This window comes from Patagioenas fasciata, chromosome 9 (genome assembly GCF_037038585.1).
Source record: "Patagioenas fasciata isolate bPatFas1 chromosome 9, bPatFas1.hap1, whole genome shotgun sequence".
Classification (NCBI taxonomy): Eukaryota; Metazoa; Chordata; class Aves; order Columbiformes; family Columbidae; genus Patagioenas; species Patagioenas fasciata.
Window position 1 is genome coordinate 23,350,638 of NC_092528.1, and position 25,322 is coordinate 23,375,959.

Here is a 25,322-nt window from a genome sequence, read left to right on the forward strand (position 1 = left end):
GCACCCCTGAGCATGGCCGTGATCTGACACACACTGTGCGTGTGCCACTGTGACGTGGAGCCATCACTGGAGCACGCCGGGGCTGTATTTGGAAACGGGGTGTGAAAGGCTTGCTCCAGTAGGATGGGGTCTCTGGGTGGGAAATTTCTCATGGAGAGGTTTGTCCTCTGGACATCAAGGTCTGTGCTGCTTTTTGAGGCTTTCCTTCCATCTTTCGTCAGCAGATCCGATTGTCCTGCTGCTTGCCATCTGCATGGGAATGTGCCCTGGGGACACCATGGGCACCACAGCTTTGCCATGCAGGCTGGAGGGCTGTTGGAAGGCAGAGCATCCCTAACTTAGGTGAATGCTGGAGACACACTGCTCCGCATGCCCCACGTTTCACATCTCAGCCTCTCCCTGCCCATATCGTGCTGACATGGTCCCTGTCACAGCCGTGTCCTGCTCCAGTCATCCCATAGGGTGCCAGTGGAGAGGACCATGGCTGGGTGTGTGTGTGCAGGGACCTCGCAGGGCTGGGAGATGCCCTGGTTTCTACAGGTATGCATGTCCCCCAGCTGTGACATCACCCCATCCCACGGGGACCACAGCAGCACCATCCTTAGCACCAAGTCCTCGCACAAGCAGGTGGGTTGGTGTTGCAGAGCCAGCCCCCACCAGCAAATATCACAGAGCCACCACAGTTATTTCCTATTTTGCAAACACCGGAGCCCCACCAGCACGTCTCCTCATGTTGCCTGCTGGCTGTGACACCCAGGCAGTGACCTGGGGCTACCAGTGCCCCTGCTGGCTGGGCCCCCAAATCCTCAGCCCCCCACTGGGATCACAATGCTGCACCCGCCTGCACCGGGGGAGCGTGAGCCCCTGGGGAAAGGCTGACTGGCAGCACCAGCCCAGTGGGAGCAAGCAGGGGCTCATTAATTACAGTGTGCGGGGAGAGAAGGGATTAAATGGAGCATCCTCCCCCTGCCCGTGCCCCCCTGCTCCCTGCTCCAGTTTCTCATCCTTTTTCTGAAATAAATTCCTTTCGGGCTGAAATTTGCCAGGCATGGCTTGACTCCAAGGGGAATTCTTGAGGAAAGTTTAAGTAAAATTGGTTCAGCCATTTTTAAGTTATTCAAGTGTGAATAAGCAATTTCCCCATGTGCTCCGTTCAGAAATTTTGTGCTTGGGTAACTCAGACCTCTGGAATCACACAATAAACGACATTTCCACATCTCGCTAAGCTGGCAGGCTCTGGCTGCAGTGGTTGGTATGGCATCTCCAGCAGGGATGATTTCCTGGGAGTAACTTCACAGGGAGACAGCAAACCTTCCCACCCTGAGCGTGGCCCCTGGTTAAGTTTCTCGGCATCTCCATCAGCTCCCACCACCTTCCTTCCCCACTGGTACAGCTTCTTATCCCAGCACACATGTTAACAGTGCCAGCTTTGCCACTCCTCTGTTGCTCATCTTCTTCAGTGGCAGTGTGTTCAAACCAACAACTTTTGCTTCTTTGCTCAAACTTCATTATTTTCCACCAGGGTGACCCCATTCTGCTGCTTTGCTCCCCAACCACTTCATTTTACCTGGAGAATGCAACACCCCACTTGCTGCTTCTCCTGTCCCTTGCAGAGATTTATCACAGTCTTATGTCATGTCCCGTCTTATATTATCCTGCTGACTCTCTCAAACACAGCTTTTCCCTTCAAGAACCGTGTCCAGCTGTGCTGGGGCACTGCAACAGGCCTTGGGGCATGGCATCCTGGAGAGGCTTCCTGCAGCTCCCAGGGGATGCCACCATTCCTGAAACAGGAATGGGTCAAGTCCAGATTTTCAGCAGCCTTGATCTGTCCTGATCTCTCTGGTCAGGACTCAGGAAGCCAAATCCTTCTGGGACAAAGAAGGAAAATACCCATCCACGGCCCTGGTGGGTTTGTGCAGCAGAAGGAGGAGCTGATACGGACACGCTCTGCATCCATCTGCACAGCAGAGAGGCTGACCGTGGCCAGCCCCAGTAACGTCCCAAATTCCCTCTCCTGCTGGGATTCACACAGACGGTGGCCAGGAGCATGGACCGCAGCCACCCCGCTGCACCGGTGCAGGGCCAGGACCGCGGCTGCACGGTGACGGAGTTTCTGGGGCAGGTTTCTGGGACAGGGTGTGCTGTGGCAAGGAGCCGCTTGCCATCTGCAAGCGGCTGTGGCGGGGACAGCCCAGATGGCAGTGCCACGGGGACAAGGCTGCCCACGGCGATGCGCCCAGCCATGCACCCCTTTATCCCGGACCTGGCAGAGCTCCTGGGGACCAGGGGCATCAAAATACCCCAAAATCAGGAACTTGAGGGAGTTTGCTGGGCCCTCCCCGGGCATCCAAGGAGATTTGTGGTGTGGCACACAGGGCCAGGACAGGTCTCAGCCCACGTCCCTCACCCAGCGCTGCGGGGATGTTGTCTGTCCTGAGGGATGAGACAGTGCCCTCTTCAGCCACAGGGACAATGTGTGTGCACCATGCTGAGGGAGCAGAGTCTGACCCATACAGGGCCCCAAAACCTCCCCATGGCAATGCAGGGAGAGAACAGGGAGAGGAGTGAGGCACTCACAGGCCGGAGGCAGGGGCTGCGTGCATGGTAGCCAGCACTGTCTCCTATGGGGAATGTGGTGGGGATTGCACCCTGGGGTGGGGAAGAGAGAGCTGAGGGGGTGGTCAGTGCAGGGTGCTCTCTGTACAATGTCACTCTAGCCTGGAGCCCAGCACTCAGCCCTGTCACCAGAGTGGGAATCATGGCATGGTGGGGCCAGGATGGGATGGAATGGGATCTGAATGCGAGAGGATGGGATGAGGTGAGTGAAGAGGGATCAGATGCATGGGGTGGACTGGGACAGGATGAGGTGAGATGGGATGGCACAGGGTGGGACACATCAGATGATGGAATGGAACTAGAGAGGATGGAACAGCAGTGGGTGCGCAGGCTGCCAGTGGTGGGGCACAGAGAGAGCCATGGGCCCGTCAACACACAGTAACAGGCTTACGCACTCCCTCGCACCGGGTAGGGGTGCAGGGAGGGCCTGGTGTTGAGGGGTACGCGCGGCCCCTTTAAGACCCCAGTTCCGCGGGCGGCCGCTGGGTGGGGCGCGCTCCCCGCCCTGCGCCTCCCGTGCCGGGGGCGGGGCCACCGGGGGCGCGCCGGGAAGCGTCCGCCCCCTCCAATTCATCTTTCCGCGCAGTCTCCGCCCCCGCCCCGCCACCGCCCAATGGGTGCCGCTCTCGCCGTCGCCAGGGGCGCCGGGTTGCCAGGGGCGGGCTGATTGGCGGGTTGGCCCCGCCCCGCGCGGCTCAGCGGCGGCAGCGGCGGCGGCGGCGCCAGAGCGCGAGCGTGGCGCGGCGGCGAGAGGAGCCGCGCGTGGCGCCGAGCTCGGGACTGCCCGGCGGGGCCGCCCGCACCGCCCCCCGCCATGGCCGCGGCCCGCCCGGGAGCCCCCCCGCCGCCGCCGCCACTGCTGCCCCTCCTGCTGCTTCTGCTGCTCCCCGGCGGCCGCCGAGCTCTGGAGGGTGAGTACCGGGCGGGCGTGCCCGCCCTCCGCACCGGGGCCCGTGCCGACCGCGCATACACGCACGCACCCTCCGGGGTGTCCCTGGCCCACCGGGCCTCGTTGACGTCCGCCCTCGGCTCGACCCGTCGCGCCGCGGACGCCTGGTTGTTCCCGTGGGGAGCTTGCCGCCGCAGCGCGCTCCAACCCCGTTCGCAGCGCTTAGCCGCCCTCAGTAGGTTTCAGAGTCAACGCCCCGTGGAACAGAGCCCGGCGCCGCGGCCGGTGGCTGCTGGCAGGGAGCGGCGCCTCGTTGGATACACGGTTCACGTTCCGAGGCTTTTCGCCACGACCGAGAGGGCTGGAAAATTAATATTTCTTGCAGTGGAAGCTCGCGGCGTGCCAGAACTGGTGGGGCCGCCGGAGGAGTGTCCGTGCGCCGCGTCCGGCTCCGTCCGTTCTCCAGCAGGACTCGCCGCGCCCGCCGCCTTAACCCCCGAGGCTCCGGCGTGGGACCGCCGGGACGAGTGGCCACGAGAGCCGCATCCATCCCCGCGCGGGGCCGCGCTCCGCGGCTCGGCCGCCCCCACGGGCGGGGGAGACAGAGCGGGGAGGAGGGCAGCCCCCCGCGCTCCGGTGGAGTTGGGGAGAAAAGGACGCTGAATTATGCCCCCCTCGGAGAGTGAATCCCGGTCCCCGAGGCAGGGCCGTCGCTCCCCCGGTTTTGAGCGAGAAAAGCGGTTCCTGGCCCCGCTGGGGAACCGGGGGGTCCCGGGGCGGGCGACTTGGGTCGCGCTGGGAGAAGGAAGAGGAAAGGGGCCCGGGCGGGTTTTTGTTTCGGCACGAAGTGTGCGTGGCTCCGGCCGGCAGCGCCGGGGGCGGCGACGCTCCGGTGTCCGGTAACCGAAGCCGCTGCCGGAGCCGCGGAAGGGGGGGAAACCCCGGCCGGAGAGGAGCTGTCGGTGTCCCCGCCCGGGCGGGGAGCCGTGGGGGCTTTTGTGTGTTTGGAGGCAGTTTTGTGCTCGGGCTTCCGCTGCCGTCGCCCCGCGGTGCCTGGTTTGGGCAGCGGCACCGGGCCGTGACCCTGGGCAGGAGCCCTTCCCCGCTGCCGATTGTTGGGGGGACATTTCCTCCGGCTTTGGGCTTTTTGGAAAGTTTGGGGCGATTGCTTGTTGTCTGTGTTTCTTTTCACGCTGCCTCCCTAGGGTTGGTTTGTTTGTTTGTTTTCCTTTAAAGGGGAAAAAAATTAAAAATAGTTTTTCTTTGTACGCCGAAGGAAACGGAGCTGTGGGCCTGCTCAGTCCATGAGCTCCAGACTGTACAGGAGCCCCACGGCAGGAGGGGAAAGAGCAGCCTCACTGCACCCAGCCCTCTCGACATGGAGGCTCCAGAGCACCTGGGCACCGCTGTGCAGGGCAGAGCCCTGAGGAGCCGTCTCTGCTGGAGAGGTGCAGGAGGATGGAGTTGTGGGCAGGGAGCCCAGCGGGGCCCCACGCCTGTGGGCAGCCCCTCGCAACCCACTTCCCATCAGCGGTTTGGGAACCGGGGAAGGAAAGCCTGCATGGGGGCTGGCAGCACCGGCGTGCATCACCCAGGGACTGTCCCACCAGTCCCTGGGCAGGCAGGGAGCCCTGGCCTCTCTCCCGCTGCCACCCGAGGATGGAGCGGTGTAAAGAGCCGGATGGAGAGAAAATAAACAGCTCGTGTTGAGGTGTCACTGGGTTTTCTCAGCTTCCCGAGTGTGCAGAGGGGTCAGGGGCCGAACACACCGCCCAAGGAGATCAGGGCCCAGCTGGGTGCCAACCCCATGGGACTGCTTCGGGGCTGGCTGGCAGCCGCCCAGCATTTTTGGGGCTGGCCCTGATTCCCCTGAGATTTTATTTTATTTTTTTCCTTTCTCTTTCACTCTTGTCTGAGCTGGAGGAAAAGTTGCAGAGGGGCCGGGAAATGTTTCTGCCTTGCCTAGCATTAGGAAGCCGTTCTTCACATCGGGCTCAGTGAGCTCCCGCACTTCTGCTGCACTGGGCATTTCTAGCCGCTCGCGATGCTGCTTTCCTGATGGGGACTGGCACGTTTGGGCGGTTAGTGTAAATCTAGCGTGCACGTTCGTTTGGATATTTTAGTGCTGATCATAAATCTGGCACAGCCATAAATCTGTGCGCACGTCCTGTAGACAACAACGGCAGCGAGCGGTCCCTGGACCCAGCCACCTTGCTGTCCCCTCTGAGGGGACAAGGGGCTGCGCTGGCAGCTGGTGCCTGGCTGGGAGTGCAGGGGGCTCCAGGGCTGGACAGTGCTGCCCATTCCCGGGGGGATGGCGGGGAGTTGGGTTTCTTTACAAGGCCCCACGGGGGTGGAGGGGAAAAGCCGCGCTCGGCAGCAGCTCAGTGAGGGCTTTGTGCTGCCGAGGAGAAAATGGTTTCTCTCCAGATCCTGTAAGTGCGCTGGGTCTGTTTGAAGTCACAATGTGTTTTTCTTCTCCGGTTCAGCAGTCTCCGGGCCGGCTGCAGAAGGAATGTTCTATCTGGGGGCAACAGCAGATCCTTTCTCCCATGCAGGGGTCGGAGCTGAGGAGTTTGTCCCGGCAGGGCTGTGGGAGCAGAGGCCTCGCGGGGAACGGACGTAGTGAAACGGAGCGGGGAGAGCGCTGCGTTCAGAGCCCTCCTCGACCATCTGGGGATAAAACCCTGGTTTTAAAATGCCCTGGCCCAAGGGAGCATGGATGTCCACAGGCTTGCTCTACCCATCGCCCCGGGGGCGCGGGTGGGCTGGGGCTGGGACCTGCCGCCTTGCTCCTGCCCCGAGCAGCCTCTCTGGCCCCTGCAGCCTCTCTCTCGCCACAGGACTGTCTTGAAAGTTGGGGTTCCCCGTGAGCTACCCCATGGACCCCCCTACAGAGGCATCTTATTCCTGTATGCAGCCCTGAGCCGACTCAGGCTCTAGTGAAATACCCAAACTATCCTGAAGCAGGAGGATTTCTAGGGGGGATTTTCCTCATCTGGGCTTTTCCTGTTCGCGGCTCCCAGACCCCCGCCGGGCATTACACAGGCTGACCGCGCTCCTCTCTGCACCGGCAGACCCCTGCTTAATTGACCCCTGGACTGGAACTGCCAGGTATTTTCTTGGCAGGGAGATCTGCTTTCTGTTTAATTACTTTTCACTGAAATGGCATGTTTCACGGCGGGGCGATGGGGGGAAGTTAGCCCTGCTGATTTATTGATGCTTGGGGTAGGACTGCAAGGGAAAGCAGGTCCTGGGGCTTCGCAGTGCTCGCCGGATTCATTAAATCTCTCGTTCTTCACTAAAAGCTCGGCTTGAGGAATCCCGCCCCATCGGAGCTCCCGAGGCGCGGAGGAGAAGGGCTTTCCTTTGTGTCAAGCGGAGCATGCGGAGAGACGGGGAAAGGGAAAACTTGCAGCACCGGGGTCTGTTTTCAGCTCCGTGTTTCTCTCAACATATGGCTCAGTCGGTGAGGCTGTGGCTGCGGGGGCCATGCCTGCCCGGCCCTTGCAATTGGGAGTAGCGGCCTCTGGTTTTTAAGGAATGAACCGAAACTCCTTGTTTTGTTGTGATGACTTACTGCGAGAGATATTTGGGGAAACCAGTTTGTTGCATTTTCTTTCCGTGAGCCGTTTGCTGCTGCCACTGGAGCAGGGGAGCTTGGTGTTTAATTAAAACAGCCGGAGCAATCTGAATCACAGACTTGCATGGTTTTTAAATTGTAGCTGTTCCTGTTGTGCTGAGTCAAACTGGTTTGTCGGGATTAAGCGTCTCTGCCTGGGAGCCGCGCTGGGGGAAGGGTGCCGAGGCGGCCCCGGCGTCGGGATCCTGGTTTCTGGCTGGCGGAGGTGGCAGGGTGGGGGCCAGCGTCCCCCAAGAAACAGGGACTGTCCCCTGGGCTGTGCTGGACATGGTGGCCACCATCGCCCTGCGCTTCCCCAGGGCTGAAGCCATAACAAGTTGGCGTCGCTTCGGGAGCAGGCGCGTTCCCAAGCAAAGCATTTGGGGGACAGTGGGGATGGGGGTGCCCCTTCACAGCTGTGAAGCTCCTTGCAGGGGCCAGGCACAGATCCATGCCCCCAGGGACAAGCCTGCCATCTTGAAGGCCAGGCAAGCTTTTGCAGTGGCACTCCCACCTGGCTGAGACAGTCCCATTTGAATTCATGTTTTGGTTTTTTGTTTGTGTTTTTTTGCTGTTGCTCAAAACCAGTCCTGCTCGGGCTGGGGCGGGGCTGGTGGCGCAGCATGGCCGTCCCCTCGTGGAGCTGAGCCCCATGCTGGCTCTGTGGGGAGCCCAGCAGGAGCCATTTTGTAGGGTGGGTGGGTGTCCTGCCTGCAGAGGCCAGGTCTGGCACTTGTGGCTCTCGGCCAGTCCTCATCCTCCTGCACTTGGGCTTTGGCGTCGCCCACCCTTGGTGCAACCGCGGAGGTTTTGTGGAGCCAAGCTCAGGAGCAGGGCCACATCCCCTTCACTCAGGGCTGCCATTTCCAGAGGGGCTGCAGCCCTCCCCTGCCACCCGCTTTCCACTCGGCACAGCCAAACCCGCCAGCCCGTGCTCCCCAAGCAGGGATGGAGCGAGCCCAGAGCCGGCTTCGCATGGCTGCCCCTCTGAGGAGGAAGCGAAGCCATCTTGGGAAGAGGCAGGAGCGTGGCGGCTGGGCCAAGCGCCGGCCCCATGGCCGCTCTGCGTGTGCCAGCACGTGCCGGACGGGGGTCCCGGGCTAGGGGAGGATTGTTGGGGGGGGCTCTCTTTATTTTATTTTTGCCCGTCACTAAGCTCCGTGCTGCTGGGGCCTGGTGTTTCTCACGCATGTGGCAGGAGCTGTTGACAAACACCTGTTTCCCGGCCCCCTCCCCAGGAATGCCCCAGGGGCCCCGCGGGGGCTGCGATGCCAGAGAGGGGGGACAGCGGGGACATCCCCTCCCAGGGTCCCTCGCCCTTCCCAGGGGAGCCCTCCCCTAGGGCTTTCCTGCCCAGCAGCAGCTGCGGGGGGGCGGGGGGGGCACGGATTTGGGCCTCCCTGTTCCTCTCCAAGGTGTGGCTGTCATGCGAGGCTGCCAAAACCTGTCCCTGTCCCTGGGAGGGGACACCAGTCCATGTTTCCCCCCCTGACCGGTCCTACTTGTCCCTTTGGTGCTCAACCGCCTGCCCGGCGAGGGCTGGGGTGCGGGAGGGACCCCGTGGGGCGAGCGGGGAGGGGGGCACTCGACCAGCATGCACGCACACGCAGCGTGCGATCCAAGGCCTTTTTTTTATTAATGAGAAAAATGTGCAGGGCTTGAACGATCGCCAGGAACAGATTTATTCTAGTTCCCCAGAAATTAAACTGAAATGAAGGAGCGAGTCAGCCCGGCCCGGCACCCCCTCCTGACTCTGTGCTTGTTTTAACTCTGGAAGAATCTGACTTTGAGGGTGGGGGAGGCAGGGAAGGAGGGGCGATATTTGGGTTTAAGCAGTTCCAGATGGGCTCGGTGCTCGAGGAGAGCCGAGGAAGCGAGCGGAGAGCAGCGCGGAGATTTGGGTAACTGCCCCAGGCAGGAGAGAGGAGGGAGATCTTGGCAGAAACTCCCACTCGGCTCTGCCGGGATGGGTTGGAGCTTGGCAGCCGAGCCGCCTGTCTGTGGGGCGAACCTTTGGATGTGCAGCCAGTAACCTTTTTTGGGGAGGGGGTTGATTGTTGAGTTTTTTGGTTTTGTTTTCTTTTTGATGTGTTGTTGGGGGTTTTTTGGTTTGGTTTGTTTGGTTGGTTTTTTTTAATATCATTACTCCTTCCCTGGGCTCTTTCCAAAAGTACAACCTGGAAAAAAAAACTGGAGCTGGAGGGGGGAGAGGGGCCTTTTGGAGCTCAGCCTGACACAAATGGTTGCCCTGGGGAGTCAGACCTGCAGCCCCGACCGTGTTCCCTTCCTTCCCCCCGGGACTTTGGGGCTTTCCATCGGCCCGCGCCAGCCTGGCTCGGTGGCCCCATGGGGACACTTGCCCCGTGAAGCCACAGGGCAATGGGTCCTCAGAGGGAGGCGGAAGGAGTGTCCCCGTCACAGCAGGACCTGGAAACGAAGGTGGTTTTGTGAGATGATTTCCTGCCTACGTCCCGGTCGATGGCATTCGCAGCTCGAACAGGTCTGGCATCTTCCGATCGGATGAGTTATTTATGTGGCAGCAGAGGGTGGCTACATGGCCATTCCTACTGGGGATGATGACCTATAAATCTCTCCTGCCTGCTCGGCGTGGCTAGTCACGTTGTCCTATGGTAGCCCATGGCAAGGAGCTGCAGCGGGCAGCCCCTTCCCCCGGGCCGGGCAGGGACATGCCTGTCCCAAGCAGGCAGCAGTTGTCTTCAGGCCAGCAGTGGGTCTGGTAGCAGGCAGGGCTGCGGGGCTGTTCCTGGGGTCTGTCTATTCCCCTTGCCCACAGCCTGGCAGAGCAAAAACAGCTTTTCACCCTGGGCGAGCTGAAGCAGCGAGTGCCGGGGCACATCCACCACGTGGGCAGGGATGGCAGCTCTGAGCTGACCCTGCCATGGCACACTGGGCTCTGACATCCGAAATCCCTGTAGTATTAATAGAACAGTAATTGCAGTGCTGGGCTGGACTCGGGCAGCTGGCTCGCGTCCTCTCCCGGTGTCGGTACAGCCTTTCTGCGGGACCAGGGCCTGGCAGCAGGACCTGGCAGGGCTCGGGCAGCGGGCTGCACGTGTCCTTGACGTGCAATTGCAGGGCAGGAGGCTGCTGTCCTGCAAAAGCTCTGAGTACCGTGCTTTGGGGGGTGCAACGTGGGTGCCAGTGGGTGCTAGAGCCTGGCTCGGCACAGCCCGGCTCACTCGGCAGAAATCTGCCCTCCCCAGCTTGACACGGTTGCGTGACAGGGAGGAAGCGACCGCCCGTCCCTCCCTGCATCCCAGGCGCTGCCACTTGAGCTGCTTTTGGCAGAGCTGGCACCTGTCCTCTCTCACATGCTTCAGTCTGTCTTGCAGCCGTCAGGAAACAGCTCCTGCGAGGAGCACGCAGCCGGAAAACCCTCTTCAGCCAGTTAGTGACCGACGGTTGGGCGACGGGCAGGGCTGTAGGGAGGGAGCGCTCCTGTCCCCCTCCATCCTGCATGCCAGGCAGCTCCTGGTCATCCAGGGCCTGAATCAGCCCATCTAGAAGGTGCAGGGCACTGGGGTCGGATGGGGGGACTGTGAAGGAGATGCGCCAGGTGATGACTCAGAGTCACAGTGCTGTCTCCCTGCTTGAAGTTGTTATACCCCAGTGCGGGTGTGGGATTGGGAAATGGAGGACGCATCCTTGGAGCATCCTTGGAATTGGCATCTTGGGCTCTGCTGCGACTTTACCATGGTGCTAATGGAGCTGGGACCAACAATGGTGCCGGGACCAGTGGTGCTGCCCATCCTCAGCCAGGCTCTCTGGGGCAGGGACTGCTGCCCTTGTGTGTGCATGTGTGGTGCGTACAAAGGGGCCTTAATCTCAGTTGGGGCCTCTGGGCCCTGCCATAATGCAGAAATAATGAGTCTATTATTAAGTGCCCACAGTACTTCTTCACTCTGGTGGCTCGCCTCCAGCAGCAGGCAGAACCTGCCCCGCTTGAAGTGGATGTGTCATCATTTGCCTCAGCAAATCCGATCCCCTTTGATGATGGGCCAAACGCCCTTGGCACGAAGGGCCACAGCTGTGATACAGGCCCCATTTTTTTTTTTTTTCCCCCTCTTCCCTTTCTTCCCAGTTCATGTGCAAGTTGTCAGCTCACCCCAGACCCCAGGGCAAGCGTGTGTTGGTGGACATGGGCAGTCCAAGCCCACCATATCCTCCCAGACTGGACCGGTGTGGGACTCAGCTCCCACGGTGGCCCCGTGTCTCCCGCATCAGTGCTGGGGAGCAGCAGGCGCCCTGCTCAACGTAAGGATGGGTTCCCAGCGTGGGCGGCCATAGGGAGCACTCCAGCCTTTCCCTTGGGCAGAACCGCACCGCCCCTGGCCTGCCCGGCCTGACAGCTGGGGAGGGCTAGGGTGGGACCCTGTGTGGCCCTCCAGCCTTATGAAGGACACTCAGGCATGCGGGGGTCCCCAGGAGAGCCGGGATTCCCCGGGGTGTGCTGAGCTGCACTGTGTGCCGGCAGTGCTGCCGGTACTGTCCCTGCAGAGGGAGCTGGCAGACAGCATCTGCCAACACCTTTGCCAGGCTCCCAAACCCCGTGCCCGGCACCTCTGCCGTGGGTGCCCGCTGCCCACCCTGGGTGCTGGTAGCCCTGTGGGTGCCCTGCCTGTCTCCCTCCCTGGCTGCAGGCTTCCTTGCTGCTTTCCTGGCTCTCAGCTGTATTAGCGAGAGCCTCCCTTCCCCGCAGGGCAACTCAGGCACAAGGGGCTTCTCCATGCTGAAACCTCCCAGAACAACGGCTCCAAAGCTGCCATGCATGGGGTGCCCCATCTGCGGAGCACATGCTCTGCCATGGGGTGAGTGGGACGCAAGTGCTTTACCCTTGCAGGCAGAGGAGGAGGGCAGCCACGAGGTTTGGCTGGGGCAGAGAGGGAAGGACCCTCTGGAAGGAGGAGGAGGAGGAGGTGGGCAGCACGCTGCAGGAAAATGCATCACGGGGTCTCCCAGACCTGAAGCTGGTGCGGGGCGCTCTGTGTGGCTCAGCTTTTGTGTACGCGAAACGCTCGTCAGCGGGAAAAGTGCAACCTCAGGTTCTCTCCCACAGGCAGCTCTTTGTTCCCAGATAAAGGACCTTACACCAAAGGCCCTTTATGCCGCTGCTCAGAACGGTGCCTGGATTAATTGTACCAATAGGTGCTTGAATGGGGAGCATGCAAGACCACTCGGTCCTGCCGTAATTATCTCCAAAACTGAGGAGGAAATTAAAAATGTGTGGGGAGATGCCCCTTTTGGTGGCTTTTTGACTAGCAGGCAGTCACCAAGACTGAAAGTGCATCCCTAAACGAGCTGCTTTTCCTACCAGAGGAGCACGGTACGGTGGCAAGGGGGAGAGACATCTGGCAGTTGCTGTGGTGGAAGCCAAGCCATGTCCTGGGGCAAATGGCTCAGCCCTCGGTGTAGGCTACAGGATCTTAGCGTGGGGCAAGCGGTCCAGCCTGGCCATACAACCAAGCCATTCACCCCACACCGGGCTCCTGCAGACATGGTGTGGAGTTTTGCATGGCTGCCGGAGAGCATGGACACGTTGCAGAACAGGTTTCTCTGTTTGTGGCAAGGCTGCGTGGGCGTCTTTACTAACTTTCCTCCCTTGCCTTCTTCCAGGATTCTCTGGACTTGCATGAGCTGCCTTCTCCTCGTCAGGGCGAGGAGCTGGCGTCCTACCTTGCCAGCGCATCCTGATAAAAGCTGGCAGTCCCCATGTTCAAAGGCAAGAGTGTTCAAATCGGAGCCGGTTGGTGGAGACGATTGAGTCTTCCCCAGCGGCTTCATCTTGAAGGAATTTTGATTTCTTCCCCCCCCGTTTCTGGCTCAGCCGTCGCTGCCGTGCACGTCTGCCGCTCAGCAGCGCGAGACGGGCTCTCTGGGCCTCTTAGAGGGGGGAGTTCAAACGTTTTCACTGGCCTCAGACCATGCACACCGCATTCCTGAGCCCCTGTGTGGGGAGGAAGAGGTCCCCAGCTCCAGATGGGTCCTCGCCAGGGCTTCAAACGCCTGCCGAACTGCTGGGGACTCTGCAGAGGTGACAGGAGAGCTGCTGGCAGGGGAACCTTGTTTTTTGTAGCTCAGGGTACATGTGTAAGGAGATTTTTGCAGGGCAGGGAGGAGGCAGCTAGAGCAATGTGCGTAGCCCCATCCAAGGAGTCCTCTTTCCCTGTCCTGGGATTCATCTCTGCCCTGCAAATCCTGCTTTTATGTGGGGTTGACCGTGCCCTGCTACCCTCACTGGAGCACAGTGAGGCTCCTGCTGCATCCCTTGCCTTTGCCCAGCTGAAGGTAAGGAGAGGACAACTCCCCAGCACTGCAGACAGAGATAAAGCAAGCCTTAGGGTGATTTCCCCAAGCTGGTGAAATTGGGAGCCAATTTCCCGTTGACTAATGGAACCAAGCTCTCGCTGTGGCATGTGGGATTGAGGTGACTTTGACTCACTGCTTGGCCAGCCCTGATTCCATTCACGTCCCTCTAGAGCACCTGCAAGCCTGAACTGAGCCGGGAAACTGCCCATGCTGCCTCTGAACCCATCTCTGACACCATGTGCCAGAGGAAAGGAGCAGTCGGATACTCCCGAACCACCAATATGTGGTGCTTGCCCATCTCCCCAGCCCTGCTGGCCCATGCCCTTTTGTGGGGGGCCAGTGCTTAGCGTGCCCTGGTGTTTGCTGGAGGAAAGACAAAGGTTTGATGCCGGGATGCTGTGAGATCGCAGAAGCAGCTTTAAGGGTAGAGAGGGGTTTCTGTGGCTTGGCTGCAGTCAGCTTTGCTCAACACGGTGGCTCTGGGACCAGGCAGTGTAGCAGCCCATGGGGCCATCTGTCCATGACTGTCACGGGCAGTGGGCTGTGAAGGGCTGGGGAGCTCCCCTGACCCCACCTGGCCCCTCTCGATCCCGTGGCTGCAGGGAAGCCCCACTGCCCTCCGCGCTCGGCCTGTTTCCTTTAGCTGAGTTGCTCAGTAATTTTGTTGTTATTGTTTCCTTCCCTGCTCTCTGTGTGGTTTACATGGCTCTCGCACCAGCGGCCAGCTTGGCTCTGTCAGTTTTTTTTCCATCCTCTGCCGGTCAGATGGCAGATGCTGCCAAATTAGGATGCAGGCAGCAAGCCTCCTGTCCGAGCTGTGTCTCTGCCCCAGGCCGGTACTGGTGGGGACAACTGCCTGTCCACCCTGTTCTGCAGACAGGCCAGCATGGAAAGGACTGTCTGCATGGGGCTGGCAGGGGAGTTCAGCACACCCTGGACAGATTTGGGGAGCACAGCTCCCCTCCCACCCCAGGAGCAGGGGTGCCCAAAGGGTCAGGTCCAACCTGGCCCTGCCGTGACTGGATCCTTGTGCTGCCCTGCTCGTGGTACACCCGGTCCCCCAGATCCTTGTGTCCCCATCTCCCCGGCCTGACACTCCACCATAGCTGTTCATCCACACCAGCCCCATCCCTGAGCACACAGCTCACCCTTCCCCGTACCTCCCGCTAGCTCCAGCCCCCCTGTAGAAACACCCCCCAGCTGCTGGACCCATGCGGGGTCTCTGCTCTGGGACTTGGCAGCCCGGCGCTGTCAGCACCGAGCACACGCTTGGCTCTGCTCCGCCGCCAGCACGGCGTGCCCGGGCCCCTGCCGGCACCGCTGTGTCCATATTAGGACAGGACCCGTCCCTTGGAGGGGTGCGGGTGGCCCTGCTTGACAACCCGCTCCCCCATGGTCCGGCACCAGGGGAGCCATGGCAGTGCAAGGGTCTGGGGAGTGCAACAGCATCTCAGGGATGTCTCATGACTGTGCACAGCCGCGCTTGTGCCCTTGTCGGCGGTCGGTAGCTGATGCTGTGGAGAAGGGGAGGGGAGCAGGATGGTGGTTTGCGGCATCCCATGGGCAGGTGATGCTTTGGGACTGGGCAGAGGCTGCCCCATGGATGCCCAACCCTGTCCTGTGCATGCCATGCCCTGGCCCTCCTGACGTTGTTGTCACGAGTCCCCTTGCATTACCTGTTTGGCAGAGGGCTCCTTCCTTCTCTCCCTTTGTTTTTGGCAGTGCCCTTAGTTTGCGTTTTTGAGAAACAGCAAGTAACTACTGCCCAATAACCACCTCTCTGCTCCTGTTTGCAAACAAGAGCCAGTGTCATTTTGTCCTTCCTGCTACATATGTTGTCCCCCTGACCCTATTCCTGGCTGGGGAGCTGGCACCATGCGGGGTTTTCCTTGCTCTGTCCCCAGTGCTGTGTCCGCCACCAGTGCCACCAGCCTGCGGCAGGACCGTGTTTATGTTTGCTCCATGTGTGCGGCCAGGGACAGGCTCACTGGCCAGGCTGGGATCCCAGCAAACAGCGAGATGTGTTGGATAGCCCACATGTCTCCAAATGTGCTTGTTTATCTGTGCTGCAGTGGCCCTTGTAGCCTGTGCTGCTGGCCCGTCCGTGGGTGGTGGCTTGGGAGCTGCTGGCAGGTCTCCCTGGGGTGGGACGCTGGAGGAAGGTGTTTTCCTCCAGCCAGACTCCATCCAAAACCCCGCGACACGTGAACATTTCCTTCCTCCTCCGCGCTTCCTCCCTGGCCGCATCAGCCTGTGGTTTTCCTGGGGTGGAAGGAAAGAAGCTGAGGCTTCTGGGGCTCGCTCATGGTGCCTGGCATAGCTGAGCTGCCCCGGCATGTCCTGTGCCCCAGACGTTGGGAGCGAGTGGCTCCCAGCCCGCTGCCAGCTCTGGGGGCGGGAGACAACTATGGCTCCCTGCCCTGTGTCTCAGGGCTGGGTGGGCTGAGGGAGGGATGGATGGATGGATGGATGGACGGACGGACAGATGGATGGACGGACGGACAGCCTTGGGGAGCTGTGTGGGGTCTGGGGTGGGGCTGTGCCTGCAGCCCGGTGATGCCCTCAGCAGGGAGGCATTTTGGAGCTGGTCCTGGGTCCTACTTGGGGCTGGCACCAGAGCCCTTCTGAGCACACCAGGGTCTGCAGTGAGCTTCTGCCCAGCTCTGGTGCTTGCACCCCCTGCCTTGCCCTAGACCCCCATGGACAGGAGAGGCCCCTGGGGGTGCCTGCTTCCCTCCAGACAGCCTGCATGGAGTGGACAGCATCCATGGAGTGAGGGTTGCAGAGCCAGTAGCTGACCGAGGGGCCATTGGCACCAGCCCCAGAGCATCATTGTACTCCGTGCGTTTCGCTCCTGGTTTTCGCGCGTGGTGCTTGCACAGAGCCGCACAGCTCTTCCCGGGATTAGCGACAGCTGCCTGCAATTGCAGCTCTTCCCAGACAAGCGTCTCGCTCCCCCAAGGCTGGGGCTGGGGCTGTTTGGGGAATGCTGCCGGGGTGGTTTGTCTTGTAGTCTGCTCCAGGAATGTTGGCCAGACGGTCAAATTCTTCTCCCCTCTTGTAAAATGAGTGATGTGGGGCGTCTCTGGGAGAGCAGCCTGCCAGTCCCTCCTCCTCTGGATAAACCTGCCTGGCCCGCACCGCCCTGTCATGGGAACGGGCCCTTTCAACCCCAGCCACAGTAAATACGCGCCCTGCCAAAGTGAAGGGGGAGGGTGCGGACAGGGGCACCCGGTTTCCCTCCTCTGGCACCCCCCCGTGCTGGCCACACTGGTGGCCGCGGCTGGCAGCCCGTCCCCCACCTCGCCACCTGGCCGGCTCCTTGTCCTGCTGTTTCCCTGCTCAGGCACAGCTCTCTGGGGACAGCTCGCTCTTCCTGTTCTCCTGACGGGAGAAGAGAAATCTGGAGCCTGTCTGTGCTGCTCCCTCCTCCTCCCACCATGTCTCACCCCCCAAGTTGCTGTTTTCCACAGAAATGTCAGTCTCGGCTCTCCTCTCCCCCACCCCTCCTGTGTTTTTTTTCCCCTCTAATCTTGGCCTTCGTCTCCAATTACTTCTTTCTCTCCTCCCTCTCTCTCCAGAGACCCTAATGGACACGAAGTGGGTGACCTCTGAGTTGCAGTGGACAACTCATCCGGAGACAGGGGTAAGTCTGGAGCCAGCCCCTGTCCCAACCTCCGAAGGGCACAGCTGGCCCCAGCCCCACGGGAATCGCAGCTGCTCGCCAGTGCCTTTGCAGAGCTGGCTGCATCTTCCTCCTTCCCGCCCGTGCTTATCCTCTCACCTCATGAAACCACCTCTTCCTGACTCTGTGCTGGCAGAGCAGGAGCACTGTGGTCCCTGGCCCGGGTTTCTCTTAGTCACCATGATGACCAGGAGGGTTGGGATGGGTAGAGGTGCAGCTGCTTCTCTTCCCTGTTGACTGTTGTCCGGTCCCCTCACCCTGTGCCATTTGCGATGTCCGTGGGGCGGATCTCCCTGGCTAGGGGTCTAACCTGCTCCCTCTCACTTGCAGTGGGAAGAAGTCAGCGGTTACGATGAGGCCATGAACCCCATCCGCACGTACCAGGTGTGCAACGTGCGGGAGGCCAACCAGAACAACTGGCTTCGCACCAAGTTCATCCACCGCCAGGACGTCCAGCGCGTCTACGTGGAGCTCAAGTTCACTGTGCGGGACTGCAACAGCATCCCAAACATCCCCGGCTCCTGCAAAGAGACTTTCAACCTCTTCTATTATGAGTCGGATACTGATTCTGCCTCTGCAAATAGCCCTTTCTGGATGGAGAACCCCTATATCAAAGTGGATACAATTGCCCCAGATGAGAGCTTCTCCAAACTGGAGTCTGGCCGCGTGAACACCAAGGTGCGCAGCTTTGGCCCTCTCTCCAAAAATGGCTTTTACCTGGCCTTCCAGGACCTGGGAGCCTGCATGTCCCTCATCTCCGTCCGGGCTTTCTACAAGAAATGCTCCAACACCATTGCTGGCTTTGCTATTTTCCCGGAGACTTTAACCGGGGCCGAGCCCACTTCTCTGGTCATCGCGCCAGGCACCTGCATCCCCAATGCGGTGGAGGTGTCTGTACCCCTGAAGCTGTACTGCAATGGGGACGGTGAGTGGATGGTACCTGTGGGAGCGTGTACGTGTGCTGCTGGATACGAGCCGGCCATGAAGGATACTCAGTGCCAAGGTACGTGTGTTGCGGTGTGACCGTGGCCCTTCTCCCCGCAGATGTGTTGATGTGGAAAAGGCGGTTTTGTGTTGAGCTCAGTCTGTTTTCAGAGATTTGGGAACTGGGCAGGCTCCCTGAGGAGGGAGCAGGGTGGTATCTCAGAGGACTGGTCCACAGCTAGACTTGGCATCTGAAAACCTTAAAGCCTTGATGGTCCAGGCTGGCGCGGTGTCTGCTGTGACACACTGGTTACCGTCCGCCAGTGCTGTCTTCTGCAGGATGTGTCTCCTCACCAGGAGCCACAGTTCAAGGCACAGTCCTCAGCATGAATCCAGCACGTTTAATCCCCTGAGCGGTACCAAAACCTCCCTCTCTGCTTCGTTGCCATGTCCAGTGTCTCCCCTCTGTCTCTCCGGCGGTGCTCATGGCTGGGACAAGCAGTTGTTCCAGGCAAGCGTGATTTCCCGCTGCTTGTGTGGAGGCACTTGGAATCCCTGATGGCGAGCGAGGCCCCGCAGCGCTGACTGCAGGAGAAGCCGTGCGGATGCTTGCGGATGCTCACTGCCAGTGCTGAGGGCCTGCAGTCGGGGGAGCGGGGAGCGTCGTGGAGGCAGGGGAGCCACAGCTCCCCATCCCTGCTTGGATGGGAGGGAAGAGCATCCTGCACACGGAGATACTGGGGATGGAGAGCTGTCCTGGATGGCAGGGTAGCCCTGTGTGGGTCCTGCAGCTGCTGTGCTCTCCCACGACAGCTTTGGCGTTGCTGTTTCACCCCAGGTTGGGCGTGTTGATAAGGAAAAGTCTGCCCAGATGGATGTTGTTTTCCCTTGGGGTGATTTTATCCTTGGGAGCTGTCTCTGGCATGCAGGACCCTGCCCTGGGGTGGTTTGGGTTTAGGGCAGAAAGATCACTGCTCCCCTTGGCTGGAGGCAGTATGCAGAGAGCAGGACGCTGGCTGGGCCCCCAGCGCTGCATGCCTCGTGCTCACCGATGACGGGATGCTTGGCGCCGGCCCTTTGCTCTTGGCAGGGGCGATGCAGTTTGGGATGGCCCGTGACATGGGGCTCAGGCCAGGCTGGCCTCTCTGTGGCTTTGGGAGCTGCGTGGTTGTCAGCTGTGCCGCTGTGGCTGGTCCGGGAGAGCTCAGCCTCCACAAGGCTGCAGCTTTGCTGGGGGACCGGAGCCTCCCATATCACTGGTGCCAGCACAGCCCTGACTTTGGGGACAGGTTGCTCGTGGCCCCGACCCACTGCATCAATCTTGTGAGCAGCTGATCTGGCTTCTCCCGGGGCAGACAGACACTTGTGCCAGGCACCTCTCGCTGGCCTTGCTTAAAAGCATGTGCTAGGGTCCTTGTTTCTGAGGAGGTGGTTTCCTTCTTGCTTGAGCTGGGAGATCTTAGACTGTATGGGGTGTTTTGCTCTTTCCCAGCTGGGAATGGGGTTTGGGCACAAAGTGACACTGTTTCCAGCCAGCGTCTGGGCTGTGCTGAGTGGGGGCATCCTGAGGGCTGGGCTTAGGGGATCGCTGCAGCCCCGGGGCGAGTCCCCTCTCTGCATCCCCCCAGACAGGCAGACGACTCTCCCAGCGCCTTTGATTTCCACCCCCAAGCCCTGGATTCCTCCCCAGCGTGTTGGGAAGCCGCACTGAGCTGCGGGCTCGTCTCCATCCGGCAGCCTGCCCTCTCGCCGGGCAGAAGCGGCCGTGTCCTCACGTTTCTCTGGGAAAGCTGTGCTGCGCTTGTAGGATCAGATTTTCCGCCATATGATCGTGTGTTTTAAGTGGAAACAGCTGAAGAAGGGCTGGGAGAAGCCGGAGCCGCGGCTCCCTTTTCTGCTCTCGGCTGGATGTTCCCTTACCCCATTCCGGCAGCCCGGCACCACTGAGAAGGCTCTGGACCCCTGTGGCGTCTAGAGCGGTGCGGATGTGACCCCGCAGAGCTGGGATTTCGGTGCTCCTGCCCCGGGGAGCCCACCGAGGCTTCACTGCACAGGCGAGGAGCGCTCTGGAGTGCCAGATGGCATTTTAATAAATAACAATACCTAGTTACTGCTTAGATGGGATAAGCCCTGTTGTAAATCTCCCCCTTTCCCTAGACTTTCAGTGGCCTTTGAAGATCTCCTCCTCCTCTTTATCTCCATCCAGAGCCAGGATTAGACCTCGCATTCAGACCTGTTACAATGCAGCTTGGATCCCGGTCCCTCGGGAGCTGAGGGCTCATCCCGCCTGGCTGAAGGCAGTTTCTTTGGGATGCTTTGTAATGCGACACGCCAGGCTGGTATCTGACGCTCTGGTCCTGAGTTGCCACAGCATTGATTTGGCATTTCATTCTCAGGCTCATTATCTTTATTTAATTAGCACACGGCCCTTCTGGGGGTTGTGCCGCTTCCCACACGTTTCCCCGCCACGCAGAGCTGCAGAGGCAGCTCTCGCTGGAGGAAGAGGAGCTGGCTGGGTAGGGAGATGAAGGCTCCCACATGCCTTCTCAGGCAGGGGCGAGCTGCCTTCACCCCAAGCCCTGCAGTCCCCAGGGTTCAACCTTTCCCCCAGCCCAATCCCTTATCTTTTGGGTTTGCAAGCACCCAAATAACTCAGGGGACTTGGGGTCCTGGAGAGGGGTCACAGTGCCTACACCCCAAGCAGGAGGGCGACTGAGGCTGCGTGGTGCAGTCAGTGGACACCCAAACCAGAAAACCGCCTGGGGAGACAACGCACAGCAGGACACTGTGCTCTCCTCCAACCCATTTCTCAGCCTTTTTGATGTCCCTTTTCTGATGGCAGCAGGCGCTGTCCATTTGCGTGCAATCTATAGGTGATAGCAGGTCAGGCTGGGGCCAAAAGCAGGATCTTTGTAAAAATAAATTTTCCTTTGCAATCAGTGACTAATGGAAACATCACCCCGAATTTTAAAAAAAATGCCAAGCAAGCGTTGTACTTGCCAACTGTTTGCAGCTTTGCATTGCAACACGGGCTTGCTGCGTGAAACCCAGGAAGTGAAACTGCCTGCGATTAATTGCCCGGGATGCCAGATCAAAGGCAGCTCGGCAGCGCAGAGCTGCGGGTTTACAGCCAGGCAGCTCCACAATGGGTTACTTGTACCACGGTCGAGGAAGTCTGCCCCTGCCATCCCGCCTGTGACCCGCTGCGGCTCGAGAGGCGGCTTTGCTTATTGAATTTATTTTTTTCCCCCACTTAAAAAAAAAAAAAATCGGTTTCCCGCCTGTTCTTTGGATGCCACTGTTCAATCCCCCAAGGGCTCTTTCCCTCCTATCCTCTTCAAATTTACTCCATTCACTTTTGGACTGCGCTAGTGTGAAATATTTCCACCCAAAGGGTGATTTAAAAAAAAACCAAGTGCCTTTTAAGAGAGACTTAAAAAGAGAGTTACCGCCTCGGCTGTAGCCAGGCTGTTGCTTCCACAGCTCTAATCCATCTGCAGCCGCTTACGAAAGCAGGAAGGGAGCGAGCCATGCAGGTTCATGAAGCACAGATCATCCCAGGCAAACTCGATTGCTGCCTTTAAAGAAATTACAGGGTGGCTGGACAAAGGGATGTGATCGGTTTCATTTATCTCAGCTCAAGCGAGGCGTTCTGCTTCAGTCCTGCTGGGAGAGGAATAGCTGGAAGGATGCTGGAGTAGGGTTGTGTGGATGGGAAAGCGGTTGAGACCTGAAACAGGATAGTTTGGGCCTGGTGTTTCCTGATGTGCCATGGGCTATCCCTCCCTCCCTCGTTTGCCCAAGGGAGGGGAATCTAAAGTTTTGGGGATGCGTGCAGGGTTCGCCTCTGCTTACCCGCATCCCATGCAGTAATGGAGACTGCCTGCGGGATGAGTCACTGCTCTCTGTACTACCAGGAGGGTTTTATTTCGGTGTTTTTTTCGGCTCCCCTCCCTTGGACTTTATTCACCGGGGTGGGGATTGTATTTGGGAAGAGTGCCTTCCTCTTCTCCCAGCCCTGTGCTGCAGGTCCATGAGGCACGATCAGGCCCAGAGGTGAAAATCCCGGCGGTGGGTGCCATGCTGGGTGTGTGATGCTCTGTGGAGGGTCCAGGGGCAGTTTTGCAGCCCCCCTCCCGCTCGCCCCCCACATAAATCCCCTCCACAGCCAGTCCCCGCTGTCTCCTTCCATCAAACCCGTGGCTCCTCTTCAGAGCGGGGAGCTCCGCTTCGGTTCCCTGACCTGTTATCCCATGGCTGTCACTGACTGTCATGTTCTCCCTGGCGGTGACCATGGCCTGGCACCAGCAGATGTGATCTGTGTGCAGAGGTTTAGGCTTATTATTCTATTTGAGGACACTTCAGAAGGAAAAGTGCTTATGCAAACCTCACGGTGGGGAGAGGGGAGCCCGGCTCCCTGCCTTGGGCTGGATGGAGTCACGTTCCTGCTCCGGAGCTTCCAGGCTCGTTCCCTGGCACGCCGGCCAAGACGGTGGTTGTTGTACAGGCAGTTTCTTGCAGAGAAGAGATGACACAGCGGCTTATCCACCAGGGACCTGGGATCAGCTTTCAGCTCAGTTACAGCCTTCAAATGTGGTGGCTGAGAGCTGTCATGCTGCCACCGAGGTCTTTATGCTCTGATTTATTAAGCGGGGTTTGAAACTTAAACACTGGAGAGCCTCTGGGCCTTGTTTCCTCTCCCGCTCTTTCCCCGCTTAATGGGGCTGAGACGTGGCTCATCCCTGTCCTGCTGGGGTGACGTGAGGAGAAATGACCTTCATCCCTTGTGCTGGGTACTCCTGCGGGGTGGCAGGCAGCTGCCCAAGGACACCTTTGCCCATCCCCTCCTCTTGTGCCCAGGAGCATGGGAGACACTGTCCCCTCTGCACCCGTAACACACCAGACACTGGCTGGCACTGAGTGCGCAGGAGGCCAAGCGCCATGGTCCCTCCTGCACCCTTTGCACAGCACCTCACTGTCCCCTGCTGCCACACTTGGGCCATCGGCTTCTCAAAGCCCCGGTTGCTCCAGTTTTGCTCTCCCCCATCACGCCTGCTATTTCAGGGGGTTTTGTCCCTGATGGATCTGGGCTCCTGTCCATAACCGAAGCATGTTTGGCAGCTTTCTGAGCCCAGAGCGTTCTTGTCCAAGAGGTTTCAGTCATCTCTCATTCCTCAGCAATCTGGTTCCTTATGTGCGAATCTGCATCCACCCAGTTTGAACCGCCCGAGACTCCAGCTGGGGTGCGTCTGCCTGTGCTGAGACTGCTCCGCTACCTCTGGGCATCTGCCGTCCACGTCTTTGCATTTCGTGGTGGCAAGGGTGGCCTGGGCTGGGTGGACAGGAGCCCTAGATCTGCTCTCCAGGGTCTTCCATGACTCGCAGAGGAGCAAGGCAGCGTGCCCCTTTGCCCTCCAGCCTGCACAGTTGGGATGGGCTAAGCTTTAATTTCCAAGGGAAGGCCTCAGGGCTAGGTGAACTCAGGTCAAGGAGCTGGAGCAAGTCAAGTGATGTGGCCAGTCTCGTTCCAACCAAAGAGGAGTCTCCTCGCCAGAAGGCTCACACCCTGGGAGTGGGAAGCGGCTCCCACCATCCAACCAGGCAGGGGGCCTGGCAAGTGTGTTGTTTTCAGGTCCCCCCCCTTGGCTACAGGGTGCTCCCCTAGGATGGGGCTGCTTGCACAGCCCCCTGCTCGGCAGCACTGCGATGGAGGGGGCCTGATCCCCCGTGGCTACTGCTGCTTCATGTCTGTGCAAACCAGGGGTCCAGGACTTTGCCCTGGAGCTGTGTGTGGGTCCCCATGGGGCTGGCCCAGCAGCCTGTGACTCATCAGTGCTCCACACCCCACACGTGGGGCTGCAAACAGCCGGAAAACAGCCACGGAGGGTGTCAGGAGATGCCTCATAGCAGGAAACTTCCGCTTGCCACAGCCTGGTGAGGTACCAGGAAACCTCCTGTTTACGATGACATGCAACAGGTGTGGGACGGGGCTACCGGGACAGTTACGTGCCCTTGGGACCTGCCCAGACCCCAGCAGAGCAGGGAGGATGCGCCCTGCTCCGTGGCCGTTGGTGCTGATGCCACCCGGGCCGTGGCAAACGGGGTGATGCCAAAGCAGAGCCAGTGCCGGTGGGTCTCTCACCACTTTGGCCAGCTGCAAAAACAGAACATAGGACCCACGTCATTGGGACAGCACTGCGATAAATCAGGCTATTTCAAGGTGCAGGTTGGGTTCCTGAAGCCGCTGCCCCTTGACTCAAGTGCTGTTAATCCTTTCACATGCCCCTTGTTATGACTGACGCCCCGTGGTGCCAGCCCGGCCGGATCCCAGGACTTGTGACTCCTTGAAGGACCCTGATGGGAAGCAGGGGCAGGAGGTGGCAGCAGTGCCGGAGCAGCTCTTTAGCCGAGGACCTGCAGGAATGTTTTAATCTCGCTCAGCGCTCCACTTGAGTCAGGCTCAGGAGGTGCCACCACCCCAGGGCTGAGAAGTGGCTGAAGAGCCCCAGGCAGAGGGTTTGGGGCTGCAGAGGCCTCTCGTGAGGGCTACTGCCAAGAGGGCTGACGGGGTCCTTTCCTTCCCAGCTGCAGCAAATGGATCGCTGACCCTATGGACGGTGCTGGGCATGGAAACCAGCTGGGGAAAGGGGAGCCAATGTGTGCAAAACCCTTGGGAAGTGTAGTGAAGAAACAAAACTGGGGATGTGCTCTCCTAGCTGGACCTTCCCTGGTGCCCACACAGCTGCTGGTCATCAGTTTTTCCCATCTCTGGCTGCGCCAGCACAGCATCTCCTGGGCAGACCTGTGCCTGTGCCAGCAGCCAACCCTGCCTGGCCAGGGCCATCTTGTCCCTGGGCACAGCTGATGGCAGTGGGAAGGCTTGTAGGTGGCCTGTAGTCCTTGAACCACTAATCAGAGATGTGGCATGGAGCAAGAAAGCTTTGAGGGGAATGGTGGAGGTTTTCTGGGTGCACCTTATGACTCAGGTCTCTTTTCTCTTCCTCCAGCGTGTGGCCCAGGAACCTTCAAATCTAAGCAGGGGGAAGGTCCCTGCTCTCCCTGCCCTCCCAACAGCCGGACCACCTCTGGAGCAGCAACAGTCTGCACATGTCGAAACAGCTTTTTCCGGGCAGACACGGACCCCGCAGACAGCGCCTGCACCAGTGAGTCCTGCCCTGGGCGTGTGGGGACAGTGCCCAGAGTTGGGGCGACTGTGACCCAGGCATGGGGACACACCATCTCTGACCCCTGTGTTC

General features: G+C 59.8%; 1 protein-coding gene across 3 annotated transcripts in view; it reads left to right on the plus strand.

Moving 5' to 3' along the window:
* Positions 1–3,371: 3,371 nt before the first annotated feature.
* Positions 3,372–25,322, plus strand: part of EPHB3 (EPH receptor B3) — a 29,409-nt gene continuing 7,458 nt past the window's right edge. For 2 of the 3 annotated variants that reach the window (XM_065844112.2, XM_065844113.2), the window contains exons 1-4: positions 3,372–3,530; positions 17,039–17,103; positions 17,473–18,145; positions 25,074–25,229. In XM_065844112.2, the coding sequence (XP_065700184.1) occupies positions 3,434–3,530; positions 17,039–17,103; positions 17,473–18,145; positions 25,074–25,229 (991 nt within the window). In that variant the 5' untranslated portion in view covers positions 3,372–3,433. Of the gene's footprint in view, positions 3,531–9,007; positions 9,032–17,038; positions 17,104–17,472; positions 18,146–25,073; positions 25,230–25,322 lie in introns of those variants that run through there. The other variant, XM_065844114.2, reaches the window with a different exon arrangement.